General features: G+C 40.4%; 1 protein-coding gene across 1 annotated transcript in view; it reads right to left on the reverse strand.

The window, feature by feature from the left end:
• Positions 1-1626, reverse strand: part of METTL21C (methyltransferase 21C, AARS1 lysine) — a 5148-nt gene extending 3522 nt beyond the window's left edge. The window contains exons 1-2 of the mRNA XM_085306015.1: positions 1466-1626; positions 221-363 (exon numbers count right to left, since the gene is read on the reverse strand). Of these exons, the coding sequence (XP_085162141.1) occupies positions 221-363; positions 1466-1616 (294 nt within the window). The 5' untranslated portion in view covers positions 1617-1626. The remainder of the gene's footprint in view (positions 1-220; positions 364-1465) is intronic.
• Between the last annotated feature and the right edge of the window lie 14143 nt (positions 1627-15769).

A 15769-nucleotide genomic window follows, 5' to 3' on the forward strand; every position in this document is an offset into this window, starting at 1 on the left:
GTTTTTTTTAGGCCTTTAAGTGGAGAGGGGCATTTCATTTGGTTTTAAGAATTTTTTTTAACTGATACCTTTTTGGCACAAACTGTCAAATCAGCATCAGTGCATGGGGAAACCTCTGTCGGAAGTATTGTCTAAAAAAAGTTCTTCAATATTTGTACACCATTGCTGTGACTTACTTTTCTGTTGTGTCAGCTTTCTATATGCCTTATTGAATACTTACCCCAGGCCATACCACTGCTCCAAAGTGTTCTATAGATTCCTGAATGACGATCTGGTGGCCTGCGTAAGTATAGTGTTCTTTATCAAAGTAGTGGGAAACTTTGGGAACCCAGTTCTGTAGTATTTTAAGAGTCACTGGGGAGTCTGTGGGAGAAAAGATGAAATTGTTTTAATATGCGTGAACATGTGTGTTTCATTGTGTGACTTGTTAAAAGGTAAAAAATACAGCTATCTTGTGCTTTGTGAATATAGAACCTAGGAACGGTCACCAGGAAAGCTGGCAGGTCATCGGCCCCGAGAGGAGTTGCTGTTCAAGGTGGACAGCCTGGCTGCCCAGGCAGGGAAAGGAGCAGTGGCCCTTTCCTGCCACTATGACTGTTTCCGTGGACAATTTACAGATTATAGTAAGCCTTTTAGAAGGATCTGCTAATTGAAATAYATAATTCTGCTAATAAGGCTCTAAGACTTTCAGACCCAAGTTGTCTTAGTTCAGGGTATACCATAGTTTATCCTATGCCATGGTATACCGTGTAGGTGCACTGTAGTTTTAATTTGTGGGAAATTTATTCCACTGAAAATTTTGGGTTTCCCATGTGATATTGGAAAATGTTTCTCTGTATTTTGAATTTGTTATCTATGACCAGGGTTTGCAAATCCTTAATATTAGTATGATATCTTACTGTAGCTTCTTAGAAACTTTGAAATATAGTGTAGCATTCTGGGCAGAACAGCAACAGGAATTGATTCCATGCAAATATTCTGGGGCTTATAACTGGAGGTAGTTACGAACCTCTTCATCGTTATCTTCCTTTCCTCCACAAAACAAAAGAAAAAATTGACATTTCAGCTTGTGTGATGTATCACTGTATCAGAGTATAAGTTAATTTAGCTCTGGCTCACAGCTTTTACTTGATGTTAGCCTAGGCTTTTGGATAGGTATCTGAGCAATTTAGCCTGTGCTGCAATTCATAATACTACAACAGTGCCAGCCTAATCAATACCTACTGTAMTTGTATCTCTGATTGTAGTTGAGAAATAATGCTTAGATACCTAAATAAAAGGATACCTTTAAACACGTATCTTAATTAGAAGGTGGCGTACYTCTTTAATTTGATCTGGTAATAAAAACATGAGGAAATGATGKAAAAATAGAAATCACCAAAAAGTAAACTTAATATTTGTGAACTCAGGAATAAGTATAAAACACTAGCATGTCAGCAATTGCAGTATTTAAATTGGATTAAACCTGAGTTGGATTCTGCCGTTGATGATGCACGCTCGGAGCTGTGAGTGCAGTTTTCAGAGTCATACTGTTCTTCACAGGTTTCTTCCTCAGTTTGGCAGTCCATTACTCTTTGAATTTTGTTGGGGAATGGTGGCTGCTGTGTGGAGATCATAGCAAGAGAGCTGAAATGGAAGGGGGAAAAATAATGTTAAGAAAAGTTTAAGGACACTATTTGCATGAGACATGATTGTAAGGAGGGAAAAAAATGAGAATTTATTATTATTATTATTGATGGTTCGAAGGGACAGGAAGYCATGATAAGAGGCAACCTCTCTAAACCTCTGGAAATAGCTGTGATTGCTTTATTTCTCTTATGCCATTGCCTTCACTTCTTTGCCTTTTCCTACACGACACCTGCCTGTTCTCTGCATTGCTCTGCAATGTAGTGAGCTGCAGAGTACACAGATTGCAGTCGGGAAGGAATTTCAGCCAGCGGTTTGGGGGTCCTGAGCTTTTCTTGCTTGCTTGGACTTAGACCAGTGCGTGTAATATGGATGACAGCGCATGTTTTGCATGCATGGGCAGCGCCTGCCGTAGCAGGAGGCGGCTTGATGCCAGCTAACAAGCAGGAACAGCAGGAGTGGGACTGGATCTAACCCCAGGGGCTGCGGAGAAACACGCCAGGGAAACGTTTTGATTAACAAAATTTTTTTTTTTTTTTTTTTTTTTGTTAATAGTGTCTGCCTATAAGTGTGTGTATATATATATATGTGTGTGTTTGTGTATAAAAATATAAATAAAGAAAAGCCCTGGTTCTGACTTTCTCTGGCCAAAGGCTGTACCAGTTCAACCTCCCCACTTACCGTCACGCTAGGACAGTGGTGCTCAGTTTTTATCTGTAATTGTCCTTAATTCTGTTTATTCTCACGAGTGCACGACTGTATAACCTGTCCAGCCCTATACCCTGCCGACGGTGGTGTATAACTTGGGTTGCATCATGCCACGGGAGGCTGCTCCGTAGACACCCTGACTACAAGGGGAAGAGGTTTGGCAGAGTCCGGGAGATGAAGCAATGCCTGGAGGTAGTTTTCGAAAGAGCTTAGTAACCGCTGACTTGTGCGGGTGATTTATTTGCACACATGATATTGACACTATTGCAGTTTTACTGATACCTGATATATTCCCTRTTGCTCCTCTGTTTATTGGCAAGGGCAGGATTTGTGCTCGAACGCACCAAGCGTGCTGTGCAGCCCCACACGCGTTCATGATTACGGCACAGCAGTTTTGTACTGTGTGCTTTAAGTTTTTAAGGCAAAACTTTACTGAACATCACGCCGCAGCAATTCTGAAATTTTTCTGTTTAATTATGCAAAGAACTACATTTTCAAAGGCTTTTTTTACTATGATGAGATTCTTGTAGCCTGACATCGCCTCTATTTAAGTGAAAGCCTAATCTTGAAGAAAGCAAGCAGATGGAAACTTCGCRTTATCCAGTACCCTTTTATGTAGAAACCAGAAAGGCTTGTTCAATGAGTAGACTATTAGACTTGTCAGAATCAGTGGAAAGTAATCCTTACTGTCTTTTTTTTTCATGCTTAAATTCTCGCTGCAGCAGGTCAAAATTTCAGCCAGCTGTGTACCGCAGTGAACACCACAAAATATCATAGAAACCAGCTCTAGTAAATAGAAATTTGTTAAGGACCTTATGGACTTGTGGTGTATTATTTTATACTGTCAGAAAAATACCTAATATAATCGTTTGATCATAAAATACACTGTTGTTATTCATTCAGTGCAGACATTGATTTCTAATTTAAATTAGCCATGTTACATTTTCAAAGTAAATTTTTTATGCCTTCCCTTTAAGGTCTTCTAAAGGAAGGTCTGCTTAAATATTCAGAAAGACAGCCTGTTTTTATTAAAAGCCTTTTAAAATGGTCAGGTCTGAAAAACACCTGCACTGGTTACACTGATGCTGTGAGGAGACTGGTATGATCTTCGTATCCTTCAGTTTCCTCAGTTCCTAGATGGGAAATTTTGGATGGTAAAGACAGTTTTCACTCAGCATTTGTACATCACTAATACAGTGGGCTCGGCCTTCTAGGTACTGCAGGACGAATTCAGTCTTTGAGAATTCGAGCATATTAGCGTGTCATAGTGATGCACATTTTTGTTTTACGATGGTGCCTTATGGCTACAGACATAAGTCACTACTGAGTAAGCTAGTTGCAAGTAAGCAGTGTTTTCATTATTATATACRCTATTTCTAATATGGCAAAGATGTTTCTGTGCTGTTAGAATCATAAATACTGCTTTTTTTTTCTTTTTTTTCTTTACTATTTTGACATTATTCTGGTATGTATTGGAATATTGTAATGAAAATGTTAACCTCTAAAAGCATTTTGATTTTTTTTTTAAATAGTGCAATCAAAAGCTGTTGCCTTAGAAAATGTTGGCTCTTTCTGTATGTTAGCAGCTGATATTTTTGCAAAGTAATCCTGTAGGGAAATGATTATCTGAGTTCTGTRGTTTCCAAGGTTTTTAAGCTAGTATTTGACTTCACTAATAATCTTAAAACTTAAATCATTTTTGATTTCTTTTGAATCTAAGAAGAGAGAGTATTTCACAAAATTTTTTCTTAGACAATGTCACATGTAATCAGTAAGGCGATGAAATACTGAAGAGRGAATTGTAAGATTATAAGCCTTAAGGTTAGATGGGAACCTCTGYAGGAATCAACTTTTTGCCTCAAATCTTCCCAAATCTGTTGTTTGGGAAGAGCTTTTCAAATCTAGCTGCATGCCAGGGGATTAAAAAAAAAAGGGTAGGTTAGTGGGCAGTGCTGTGTCACTTGACACTCGGTTGTAAACACTTCTCTGCTGAAGTGTGTTAAGTCAACTTCACGCAAAGCCGCATAGCGTAGTCTGGTTCGGGCTGAATTATTTGGACAAAAGCCACTTCCATTTGCTTGCATGGGAAATTCAGTCGCAGCGTGTCCCTTGCGTGTCAGGGCTCAGCATGCTATACACAAACACGACTGGTTCTTAGAGCTCGTGCGATTTGCTTCTGTTCTCATGCACTAAGTAAAAATATATATGTATGTATTTATCTAAATATGTATTATAATATACATATATATATATATATGTATGAATCTAAATGCTAGGAAAAAAGAAAATGTTAGTGCTAGGAAAATCACTATATTAAAGCTATATGATGCTTGATTCCACAAGGTAAATGCATCTGAATCCGAAAAATTGCAACAACAGTTGCTCCTTAGTAAACATTGCTGTCCCTCAGTAATTAGGTATACTTAAATTCATTGGCTAATTCAGGTAACTTGAAATCTAAGAATTCAGATAAAGGGWTTTCTTTTGTTAGTTAATAGAAAAGACAAACAGTGTTAGTCGAACAATTGGGTAGTTACCTGTTGTGACGGAGGGCATTGGAAATTCCCTGCAGGAGGATGCACGCTCCAAAGGTTTTTATACAGGCATGCACCTGGACGGGATAATTCTCCGCTCCAGCCAGTAGGATTGCAGTCTATTTAGAGTAGCATTACCAGGCAGCGCTCTAAGAACTTACTATGTTACACTAAACTCTTTCACAYTTGCAATACGGAATGAAACTGCTCTTGGACTTTGAAGTCCCAAGTGTACCAACCTCAGAAATAAAATCTCGGATTCTTCTAATCACTCACGCCRTTTTTGGAAGATTAACTGTTCCCTGTCTTCATATTACTGTCTGCAGCCCTGACCCCAGCGAGCTGCTTAAYGTGGGCAAACTAGCACGTAAATAACGTGTGTGGCCACTTGGCGGGAGCCCAAACTCGGAGGAAAGTTCACGGGGCCCTGAAGAGCCTCCTGCCAGGGAAAGGTCAGCTCTTGCTCGCCCCTCTGATCCGTCGGCGGGGAAGGCTCTGGGAACCGCCCCGGCCACCAAGGGGCCGAGGAAATGACGGCTTTCCCGTGGTCTCAGGTGCAGGCCCTGCCTGGAGGAGCTGGGCGACTGTCTCCTAAGTGAGACTGTGCTTGCACCGTGATCACGCTCCCGCCTGCAAATCCGATTACTTACGCACTTTAAAGCACTAATGGATATTAGAGAAATTGGAGCTAAAACAAAATGCACATTCTTCATGCATTTTAAGAATTTGAGAATTACGTGCATTAACCAATTTGCTGCCCTTCTGTCCTCTCCTTTTTTTTCTTAAAAAAAAGGATTATTTAAAAAGAAATTGAACTAGTTAGAAAACTTTAAAGATAACTTTGAAAGTCTTAATTAGTACGGGGGTGTACTAAACTTTAATGAGCAACTGAAGTTTGACAGTAGAAACAAGAGGGGGTAAAGAGTAGGTTTTAACTCTGTAAGTATTTGTACTTTTGGATGCACAACATTTAAACCCTGGTAGTGCCTCTTCCAGAAAGATGGAAAAGAAGCCTTTTCTTCCTCTCGTTACTGYTGAGTATTTCCCCCATTAGCCACTGGGCGTCTCTAGTAGTCATACCAAGTACATGAAACCTTTGGGTTCTCRTTCAAATCCGCACCCTTTTCTTCCTTCTCCAAAATGCAATGTTTGAAAGACCCTTTTTTGATACTTGGAACCAAATATTAAAATATTGCTGTATTAGGTTCATGTCTTGAACACTGCTCATGTTCCTTAAGCGTTTCACAGACCCGCCTGATTTCACAAGCAGTCGAACAAGCGGTCCCTGAGCTAGGACTGGGCCCAGTGTTAGAAAGAACAGGGTAGACACGTTGCTGTATGAATGATTGTCCCAGTTCCTCCTTTTTCCTCTCCTTTTTTTTTTCTTTTCTTTTTTCTCTTTTTCTTTTTTTCTCTTTTTTCTCTTTTTCTTTTTCATTTTTTCTCTTTTTCTTTTTTTCATCTTTTTTTCTCTTTTTCTTTTTTCTTTTTTCTTTCTTTTCTTTTTCTTAGCATGATCTTTTCAGCAGACATGTTCCAGACTGTCATACTTTTTGGATTTATCACTGGGGATGAATGTAGCTCAGACTAATACTATTGTTAAATATTGCTAAAGTTCTSTCTGAGCTTTGGCAACATCATTGATGCTAAACATAATTATTTTCTTTCAATCAAAGCAGAGGACCTGACCACATGGTATATGTTGTTTAAGCAATAAAAAGGATAGTAATTGTAGGAACTATGTTGCACCTTATTTGAAAATAATTTAGATACAATTTCTTTATTCTTTTACAAAATATAAAGGAAGCAACACTGATGTTCTGAAATACAGCTGTGTTAAAATATATTCTCTGCATAACTTCTACAAATGCTTTTTGTGTTGCAGTCCATCCCTAAGCTTTTCTTGGTTGACATGGAAAATGAGTACTGGCCGGATGCATAGCTCTATGGAATTACAAATTTCTCCAGACTTCTGTGAATAGACAGGCTGGAAGCAGAGCACATCTGTTCTAGATGTAAAAGGGCTTTTTACAGCTATTAACTGAACATTCAGTTCCACAGATGTTTGAATTATTTAGTCTGCTTTTTCTGTTTCTGTAAACCTTCAAGTAAAATTTTCTAGCTGGACCATTTGTGGAAAACAAAATGCAACTGGCTGCTGAATATGACTACATAAATCTAACCTTCAAATATTTTTAGAATGTATTTAATTTATTGTGTGGTGGGTGTGTGACTTTTTTTTATATATATTTTTTTTTATTTCTGGTTACACATAGCCTAGTTGATCTATTTTTTTCTTTTCTTTTTCACTGCTATCAAACTACCAGGAAAGTGAGAAGTAGTCATCTTCGCAGCTCTGCCTCTCACCAAGTTCAGCAGCAGGATCTCCCTTAGGATATAGGCAGATTAGAACTATATTTAATTTTCCTATATCATAGATTAGAATTGATGTAAACTTAAAAGTACCTCTACTGTTAATAGTAACAAGTTAAATGTAAAATGGAAGCAAGGTGTAAAATCCCTTAAGACCTTAATTAGAAGGTTATGAAGAACAGGTATGAAAATCTTAGGCCTTCTCTGAGCACGTGAGAAGCCAGCCTACATCACCGTAGGAGTTCAAAGTCTATCTCTTGCTTGCAGCGTGTGACTCAAGTCTTTGATTTAAACATTCAGGGTCTCAGATCTCCTGCAGGATTTGCTGGTCCGGTTTGGTGGCCTGTTGAACGACTGACGAGGAGAAGATGGCCTCCCCGGTCTAGAGCAGGTTCTGTTCTTTATTGCTGTAGGGACCTGTTGAACTTTTCTGGATGTAGAAAGCATGTTTGCATTCTCCAGATTGCCGGACTTCTTTGCTGCCATCAGCAGCCAGCTAAATGTTTTGAACATAGTGTTGACAGGGTCTGCACTGATTGTTGAAGTTAAACCTCTGTAACCAATGCTTAAGGATAAATACTACTAGCCTTCCTAATCGGTGTCAGCCAAAGGTGCAGAGCACACAGAGTGTGACCCCCAAACCAAGCTCGTTGTTTTTAAAGTGAAAAGGTTTTTTCCTTGGTACAGGCCTTCTTTCACTCACTTAGCTGAGGTGAGTGGCTTCCTTATTGGGGATGGATGGATATGGCTTATTTAAAGGCTCTCAATATGTTTCTTTTGATTGCAGTAGAGTTCTGAAGAAATATAATTTCAAGYATTTGTCTGAATTCTCGACCTAGATATTGGAGGCCCTGTTACTCTAGGCCCTGTTAGAAATCCTGCCACCTTCCATCTCCCTTGATTGCTAGATGCTTAAATACAGCACTCAAGAATCAACTGCTTTGGGAACTTGCTTTTGTGTGGATTGGCCAGTTCTTCCCATGGTAGCTTGCATAAATAACCATATAATCTGCCTAAYGTGCATATAAAAATGCTGATCTTATTGGGAGAGCAGTCTCTTGCGTATGACTTTGCCGTAGTGGGAATGGTCACTGACAGAGGGGCATTAACAAACCCCTCATAAACTGGCTCAGCCACTTCTGCTGAGAGTATCTCCGAGCTTTAGAGCCCACTTTGGGCATAAGCAAACGCTATGGATATTGGCACCAGTGAGAGGATCCCCTGCACCAGCCCGTACCTGCTTGGCATCGGTCCCTGTTGAAAGTTGTTATGCTCTCCTGCCTCAACCACTCCTGAAATTGCCTCCTAATYCATTTTTATCAAAATCCACTAGACCTTCCTAGATAGCAGGGACCTGTTACGCAAACTAATTCCAGATCATGAGGAGGTTGATCAAAGCAATAAAAGTGCAATGAGGAGGCAGTGAAGGCACCAGGGAGAGGGAAAAGGAGGGGGACGCAACATCTAGCACAGGTACCTGCTTTCAAGAGACTATTTGAATTGTCTTGTTCCTTAATCCTTGTCCTGATACCTCCTCTGTGTTTGGGTGACACTGTTCTTATAGCGATAGCTTTTCTCCTTTAGTGCCACCTCTTTTACATCTATTTATTCACCCTAAGCCCAGCCTGTTTGGAGATTCATGGCTCCCTGGGGAAAGAAGTCGTTAAGGTTGAACCTTCTATTTAGATCTGAACTCTCTCAGGCTCGGGAATAATTTTAACGCTTCACTAAGGAGTGCTCTACCCTGCTGCAGGATATTGTCTTACCTTTCAGTTTCCCTATGCTCTTTCTCAGCTGGTTACTCAGAGAAGGACTCAGTGCCATCTGCTATTTTTTCCTTATAGCAAGGAAAGGGATCTTGAACTAACTCCGTGAAGCTTTTTATAGAGCAAAGGCTGTGACAGTCTTAATTTACTGCACAGGAAGTTTTACAGCAACCTTAACTTTTCTTTGTAGGACTGGTTATTATATGCAGAAMTGAATAACTGAAGCTAGCTCATCTTATGATGAGCACACCATTCACAACGTTAAATACTTCATTGACTGTAGTTAACATCATACAGAGATGAAACTGGGAGGGCTTTTTTACAGCCTTTTTTGTGAGATGCTTAGTCATACTCTGTTGTAATAATATTTACCTAGGATTAAATTCTGCAAATTCTTGTTCAGGCAGAGCTGCTGAAGTCACGGAGAAATTTATTGTGGTAACAGATGACTAAATCACTGAGTAACAAGTATGCAAGATCCGGTTAACAATATGCATGCAAAATGTCTTCCTCGGATCTCCTTCTCCTTTCCTTGTGAAAAATCTAGTGTTTCTTTAGAAGGAAGATTAAAAACTGCATTTTAAATAATTTCAGAAGAACAACTAATGAGAAGCTCAAGCAACATTACAATCAAGCAATTAGTTTTTGCAACAGGATTTAGGTATTTAGAGATTAGACTGCAGATTATTATTAGAAGTAACTTGACACTATTAAAAAAACATCAGATGGAATATGGAAGTCACTATTGACTTGGCAGATACCTTAAAGTAATGTTTTTTTTTTTTTTTTTTTTTTTTTTTTTTTTTTAACAAACCTAACCTTGAAGTCTCAATTTATCGTGTATGCAATTCTATAGCAGTTCTGTGCCTGGATTAATCCAGCCTGATGATATTAGTGAAACCGGAGTGAAAATTTTTGTCCTGGGTGGCAATGAATTTAAGATTTCTTACTATGCTTTTTTTGCATCTGTATAGTGCATTTTGGTACAAAAGGGATAGCTCGAAGCCTCAGTTTCACGTGGACTTCCTCAGTGTACAAGAAATATAACAAACATCTGTGTGCAATATGTTTTAAAGTCAAAAGCAAATTGCTGCGAGCACCTTGTCAGCACTTCCCTTACTGCCTTGGTCATTATGTCATCCTGTACCACTTGCAGCACCAGAAGCTCTGCACAAGTAAGAATCGCAGAATTTAATCTTGAGTCGATATTAATGTTTATTTTAGAAAATCTAACAAGCTCCCAGATCTATCATCATTTCTTTGTAGCTGTTGTGCAGACCTTTAAATGGGTTGTAAATTCAGTGACGACTTCCATGTTGTATGTTGCTGTGCATCTGTTTCACAAACTTAGCTCTATGGCTGTCTCTTAAGCAGGAACAGGATGTTGACTTTGCTCTATGAAAGCCCAGAAAGATTAAAAACTAGTATTTAACAAACTTTCATTCTTTGTCAATCAGAAACTATAGTCAGGCCCTTCCTAGCTCAATAGAGAGGGGCCTTCGGGCAAGGTGCCTTTCCTGATTTCTTTAGGACTGCAGAGATAGTTCCTTTTTTGGTCTACAGAAGCACAAATTGAGTTTGGTTGCCTTTTGGGGATATAAACCAAAGTTTGACTGTTTGAAGGGAAGGGAATTAGGAGACTGGGGGCATTTGTTATCAGAAGAACATTCGAATTGTACTATATTTGCCGAGCTTCACCTATCATTTACAGAGGTGAGAAGAAAAACGTCCCAGGAGCGTGGCTTCAGGGATTTAGATGATCTTGGCAACCTTTTCTTGTCATGTTCCCTCTGCAGTAGTGCAGCATGTGTATAATGTTAGGAATGGCCCAGAGAAAGCAGAATTACGTTATCTGGAAAGTACCACTAATACTTAAAGCTATGAAAGCCTTGTCTGGCAGCTTTTGTAAGGTTATTTGGAAAAGGTATTTTGGGATGACTACTATTGCAAAGCTAAAAGTGTTCCCTACAAGCACCACCCAAAAGAAAGTGGATTGCTTCATGAGTTTTAAGCCGGTTTTAGGCCCAACAAATGTACTGTTTGCATGCTCCCCTCTGAGGCTGAAGCAGTCCCAAACTAAAYAGCGATGGCTCAGGTCTAACAACGCGGACTCCATTTTCTCAGCGGATGGAAAGCTCTTCAGAGATCACTTTCCATTCACATTGTTCACATACCACTTCAGTGATTAGGTGAGTTTTGCTTAGAGAGGTCTCAGAAAACTCTAAGGAAAAAACATAGCAAAAATACAGCTAAGTGGTATTGTAGCTATGCCCACTGATTGATGACTCAAAACCATTCAGTGCATTTGAGTCCCCCCAGCCGCACCCCCAGCTGACAGGAGTGGGGTTGGGAAGAGCTCGCTAAACGCTCTAATGCAACCTTTAAAAATCCTCCTCCAGTGTCTGCTTCCCGAGGAACTGACATTCCAGCAGCTGAGAAAAAGTCTGCCCTCTGTTTGGAGCGTTAAGGCAATCTTAGCTTGTTCCCGCTTGCCCCCCTTTTCTCACCCTCCCAGCAGCTACGGAAGTTGRTGGGGTGGGAAGTTGGAGGGCAGCACATGGCTCTGTGTGCAATACTCTGCAGCCGTGATTGCAAATTTATTCTTAGAACCGGGAGCTGCTCCGGGCCAGGGGAGYCGGCGAGAGCCCCTTGCGGCTGGATCGTGGCTCGCTGCCAGGGAAGGGGAAGCAAGCCCCGGCGAGGGGAGTGCTCCACCTCGCCGTGAGTAGCACTGCAGCGTGTCCCTTCTTGGAGAAACCAAGAGGCACCACCTTCTAGGAAAGTGCCATTGTCTTTATTTGAATCTAACTATGTTCTCATCTGCAGCTGGAATTGGGAAACGAAAAAACAAAACAAAACAAAACAAAAAAAACCACCAAGCAGCTAGGTATTTAGACAAGCTGCAGTCACATTTGCCTACATAGAGAACCTGACCTATTTCTTTTTTAAGTGAGTGTACCAGCCTACTTGGGAAAAGAGAAGAGTATTTGTAAAAGCTGTCTACTGAACATCACTGTAGCATTTCAGTGCAGACAGATGTTGAGAGGTGGATATGCAGTGTAAGAAATTACCAAGTGAAATGGGCGTCAGTAGTAACTGTATCCTGCTACAGAGCATAGGACAGATATTCCAGCACTACAGCAGTAGCAATCTCAGGCAATTACATCTGGTGTTACAAATCCATTTTTGTTTTTCTTACTCATCCTCTCTGTCCACAGCTCTGAAGCAGCTTGTTTGCAAACCTGTTAGAGTTGGCAGGCAAGCTGCCTTTCTTCACAGCAGCGTTAGGATGTACGGGAATGCTGCGCATGCGGCAGGACAAACCTGCCTGTTTAGAGGAGCGTGATCCTCTCTTGTGTCACTGCACTAATGAACTTTCTAATAGGAAATTTTTATACATGCATCTCCATAAGACCACCGTGTGCACTTACATCATCGGATCCTCTTAYGTTGTTTCTCTTTCCCTTCCTGCTCAAATACTGAAATGTATTACAAATGTATCCTCTCTAGCCATTTCCAGTGGAAACGGTTACTGTGGATGCTATATACCAAGTGYTTCCTATGCAATAATCTCACAAGGTTTGAAATTGCATTAGAAGAGTAACGGCCTTATTTTGGTTTTGGTTATCACCTGTTCTGCAGTTTAGCTCTTCTAAAGAACGTGATTAGTGGCAGTGTCACATAAGTTGAACATTTTTTTCCCTGCATCAACTGCCAGCTATAAAGATTTTAAAAATAAATAAACAAGAACTGAGCCTTGCAAATTAATAGAYTACAAGAACTGGGCTTTGCAATTGAATAGACTATTTTATAATAATGTATTTTTTTAAACCAAAGCCCATCAAGCAAACTAAATTAAATCTCATAGACTCTGATAGGTGGATTTAGCAAGTGGTTCATAGCTCGTCTGCAGAGCCATGTTGTTTTGAACAGAGGTTTCCAGACTCTGGTAGTTGCATGAGAGGTGCTGCGGGACCCCAAGAGCTGAGACAGGGCTGAGGGTATGAGAGATTTGAGAGCCACAGACCAGGGCAGGGAGGGATCTGAAGGGTCTGTGTGAAAGGAAGAGGGAGAGCCAGGTCTGATACTCACTGGGTGTTATAGCAGTCACTGCCTTGATTTAACATTTCATAGATTCCAGACAGTCATCTCAGTTCAGTCATTAGCAGTTCAATCATCAGCAAAATCTGCCTAAAAACAGATCTAGCCAAAAGGAAAAAGAAACAGAGGAGTAAGTAGGGTTCTTTTCAAGTGAAAGAAGTATCCAGAGCTGTAATTAATATAGCCCAAGTTATTACAAAATGTGTACTAGTAACCCTATGTGGTAATAGTTGCTTTTAAATATATTGTTTTTAAAAAATTAATTACTATAGGTATATCCAGTGTATTAACATGCAGCCAGTATGTTAACTTGAGTTAAGATGGCTGTATACATGCCCCACACAGCAATCACCGCAGTCTCCTGTTGTTCAGTTTCAGGGATGGAGTTGCTTGAGGGAACYGCTCATCTATCACTCAGACTTTAACGTGGTCAGTGCTGGACTCTGCACGTCCCTGTCAGTAAAGCTGTTGCTGGAAGCCTGATGCTTCCTCCCATATCTGCTGGTCTCAGGAGGCAGAGAGCAACCAGGCATGCCTGCACCTTACTGAACACTTTAATCCTAGCCCAGGTGTGTGAGAAGAAGGCAGCATGTTCAYGCCGTGTGCTGAGTGAAGTATTGCAAAAACACTTTGTCACGCTTCTTTCAGTCCTTGCAGACTGGATCCTGCAATGCTAAACAGCCACTGGTGAGGAAGGAGGAGCACGGTGAAGGAGGAGCACGGTCGGTCCTGTTCCCACACTGCTCTTCTCTGCCAGCTCCCAGGATAGAGATGGGAATGACTTGTTTCTGCCCTCCATAGGCAGTGCCTCTTTTAAGCATTTGTTGAAATTTTGCACTGTCTGGGAGAACCGTATGCTTTTCAGGAAACACCCCGATTGGCCTCAGGATAATATATGGTGTTTTCTTTTGCAAAGCCTACATTTAAGCTTCACTAACAAAGAAATTCAATATTACTACTGTGAACACAGTCATCCTGCTAGAAGTCAAGTATGTGCTGAGCACAGACAGTTCAGTATTGGAGAGAAACTGAAGACAGCGAGGGAGTGAGGACGATGTGGACTTGTATCTTGGGCTTTGGAGGCATCCGTATCCTTGTGCAGTCTGTGTATAAACCCTTCTGTCCCTGATCATGTTTCTACAACCAGAAGGGGAAGGGAGTACTTAACAAGAATCTTACTATAGCTATAAATAGTTTATGAAACACCAAATAAAAGATTCTCTGTCTAAAGCAGTTGCTATTTCTTTCAYCTCCAACCAATGATAACTTGTGATCTGGTTTAACAAAAGTGAGTACAAGGGAAAGGCAATTGACTGTTCTGTAATGCAGAGTGTTTCTGTAGTTGCTCTGACTCTCCTGGTTTGTGGTTTTTTTGTTTGTTTGTTTGTTTTTYCCTCCAGTGACACATCTGAATTTTCATTCCATGGACTCCTTGGCTTATATGTGGGGAGCCGAGGTTAAAAGGTGGCTAATGGGGAGCAGAATTTATCCCTTTAAAAGATTATTTTAGTGAGACAGAAGATAAGTTCAGATTTATCTGAAAATACAAAAATACTTGAGCTGTTTATTGTCTGTGACTGTGTGACCGGTTAATTTAAACCTTCCATTTTTGAAACAGCTGGGGTGGGATTTAGGTTTCTCAAATGACAAGTTTACCCAAATCAGCCTGACTTTAGTTGTGGTCTTTACTCTCCTGTGCTGCTCACATGATTGTGTTTGGAACTGACAGTGGAAAGCATTCATCATCTCAGCACCAAGATTTCCTTTTATCCCTCACCTGACATGAAACRGCAACATGGCATTAAGAGCTTATTGGAAGCGAGCTTGTTACCCTTACACCTGCTCAGGGAGATAAAATAAGAGATCAGAACTAAGTGAATTACTATCTCATAACGGAAAGACATGCTCACAAACAGAAGTGTTTAAGAATATTTATACTCTTTTCTTATATGAGTCTTTGGATATTCTCCAAGTGAATCTCTCTGAAATTCAGAGACGATACTGCAAACAACAGTTAATATGGTGAAACATTCGTGCTTATCTCCTCCAGTTAGGGATGCTCCCTGTTATGTTCTTTAGCTTACCCCTTCCTGTCACGGCTCCAGTTCAGGTCAAGATTTCTCTCCCTGCCTGCTGTCCTTAGCCCTTTGACACTGTGCAGAGAAGCTAACGTTCATTCTCGCCTGAAAAGGCCAGCAGAAAATGCCTATGTACTTCAATGCTAAATGTTAATGGAATTATTCAGACTGTTAGTGCACATGATGCCACTCTGCACAAAGCCAAGGCTGGTAACAAAAAAGCATTTCAAGCCACTGGATTTCAAAGTAAAATTCATAACTCTTTCCTGATTAATTGAAAAGAAGTCCTGAGATAGCTCCCTAGTTAATATGCATGTTGTTACTAGAGCCAGGGTGGCCAATGGAGGAGTCTTCAGTACAAGTAGGAAACAGAATGGCACTCTGATCACAAATTATATTCCAGATACCCGGAGTTAGTACMGTTACATGGAAAGGTGCAGCTCAAAATGAAGTACAGCTCACAGTTCAGCATAATTTATTCAGCAATGGTCTTTTAGAAGCAAGTTTAATCAGATCACAAACTTGTACAATAGATAGAGGACTGGGCTGGCAGTGCAACTACAAAAACAGGGCAACAGAGATC

The sequence above is a fragment of the Rhea americana genome, unplaced genomic scaffold (assembly GCF_003343005.1).
Source record: "Rhea americana isolate MKP2758 unplaced genomic scaffold, rheAme1 scaffold_23, whole genome shotgun sequence".
Classification (NCBI taxonomy): domain Eukaryota; kingdom Metazoa; phylum Chordata; class Aves; order Rheiformes; family Rheidae; genus Rhea; species Rhea americana.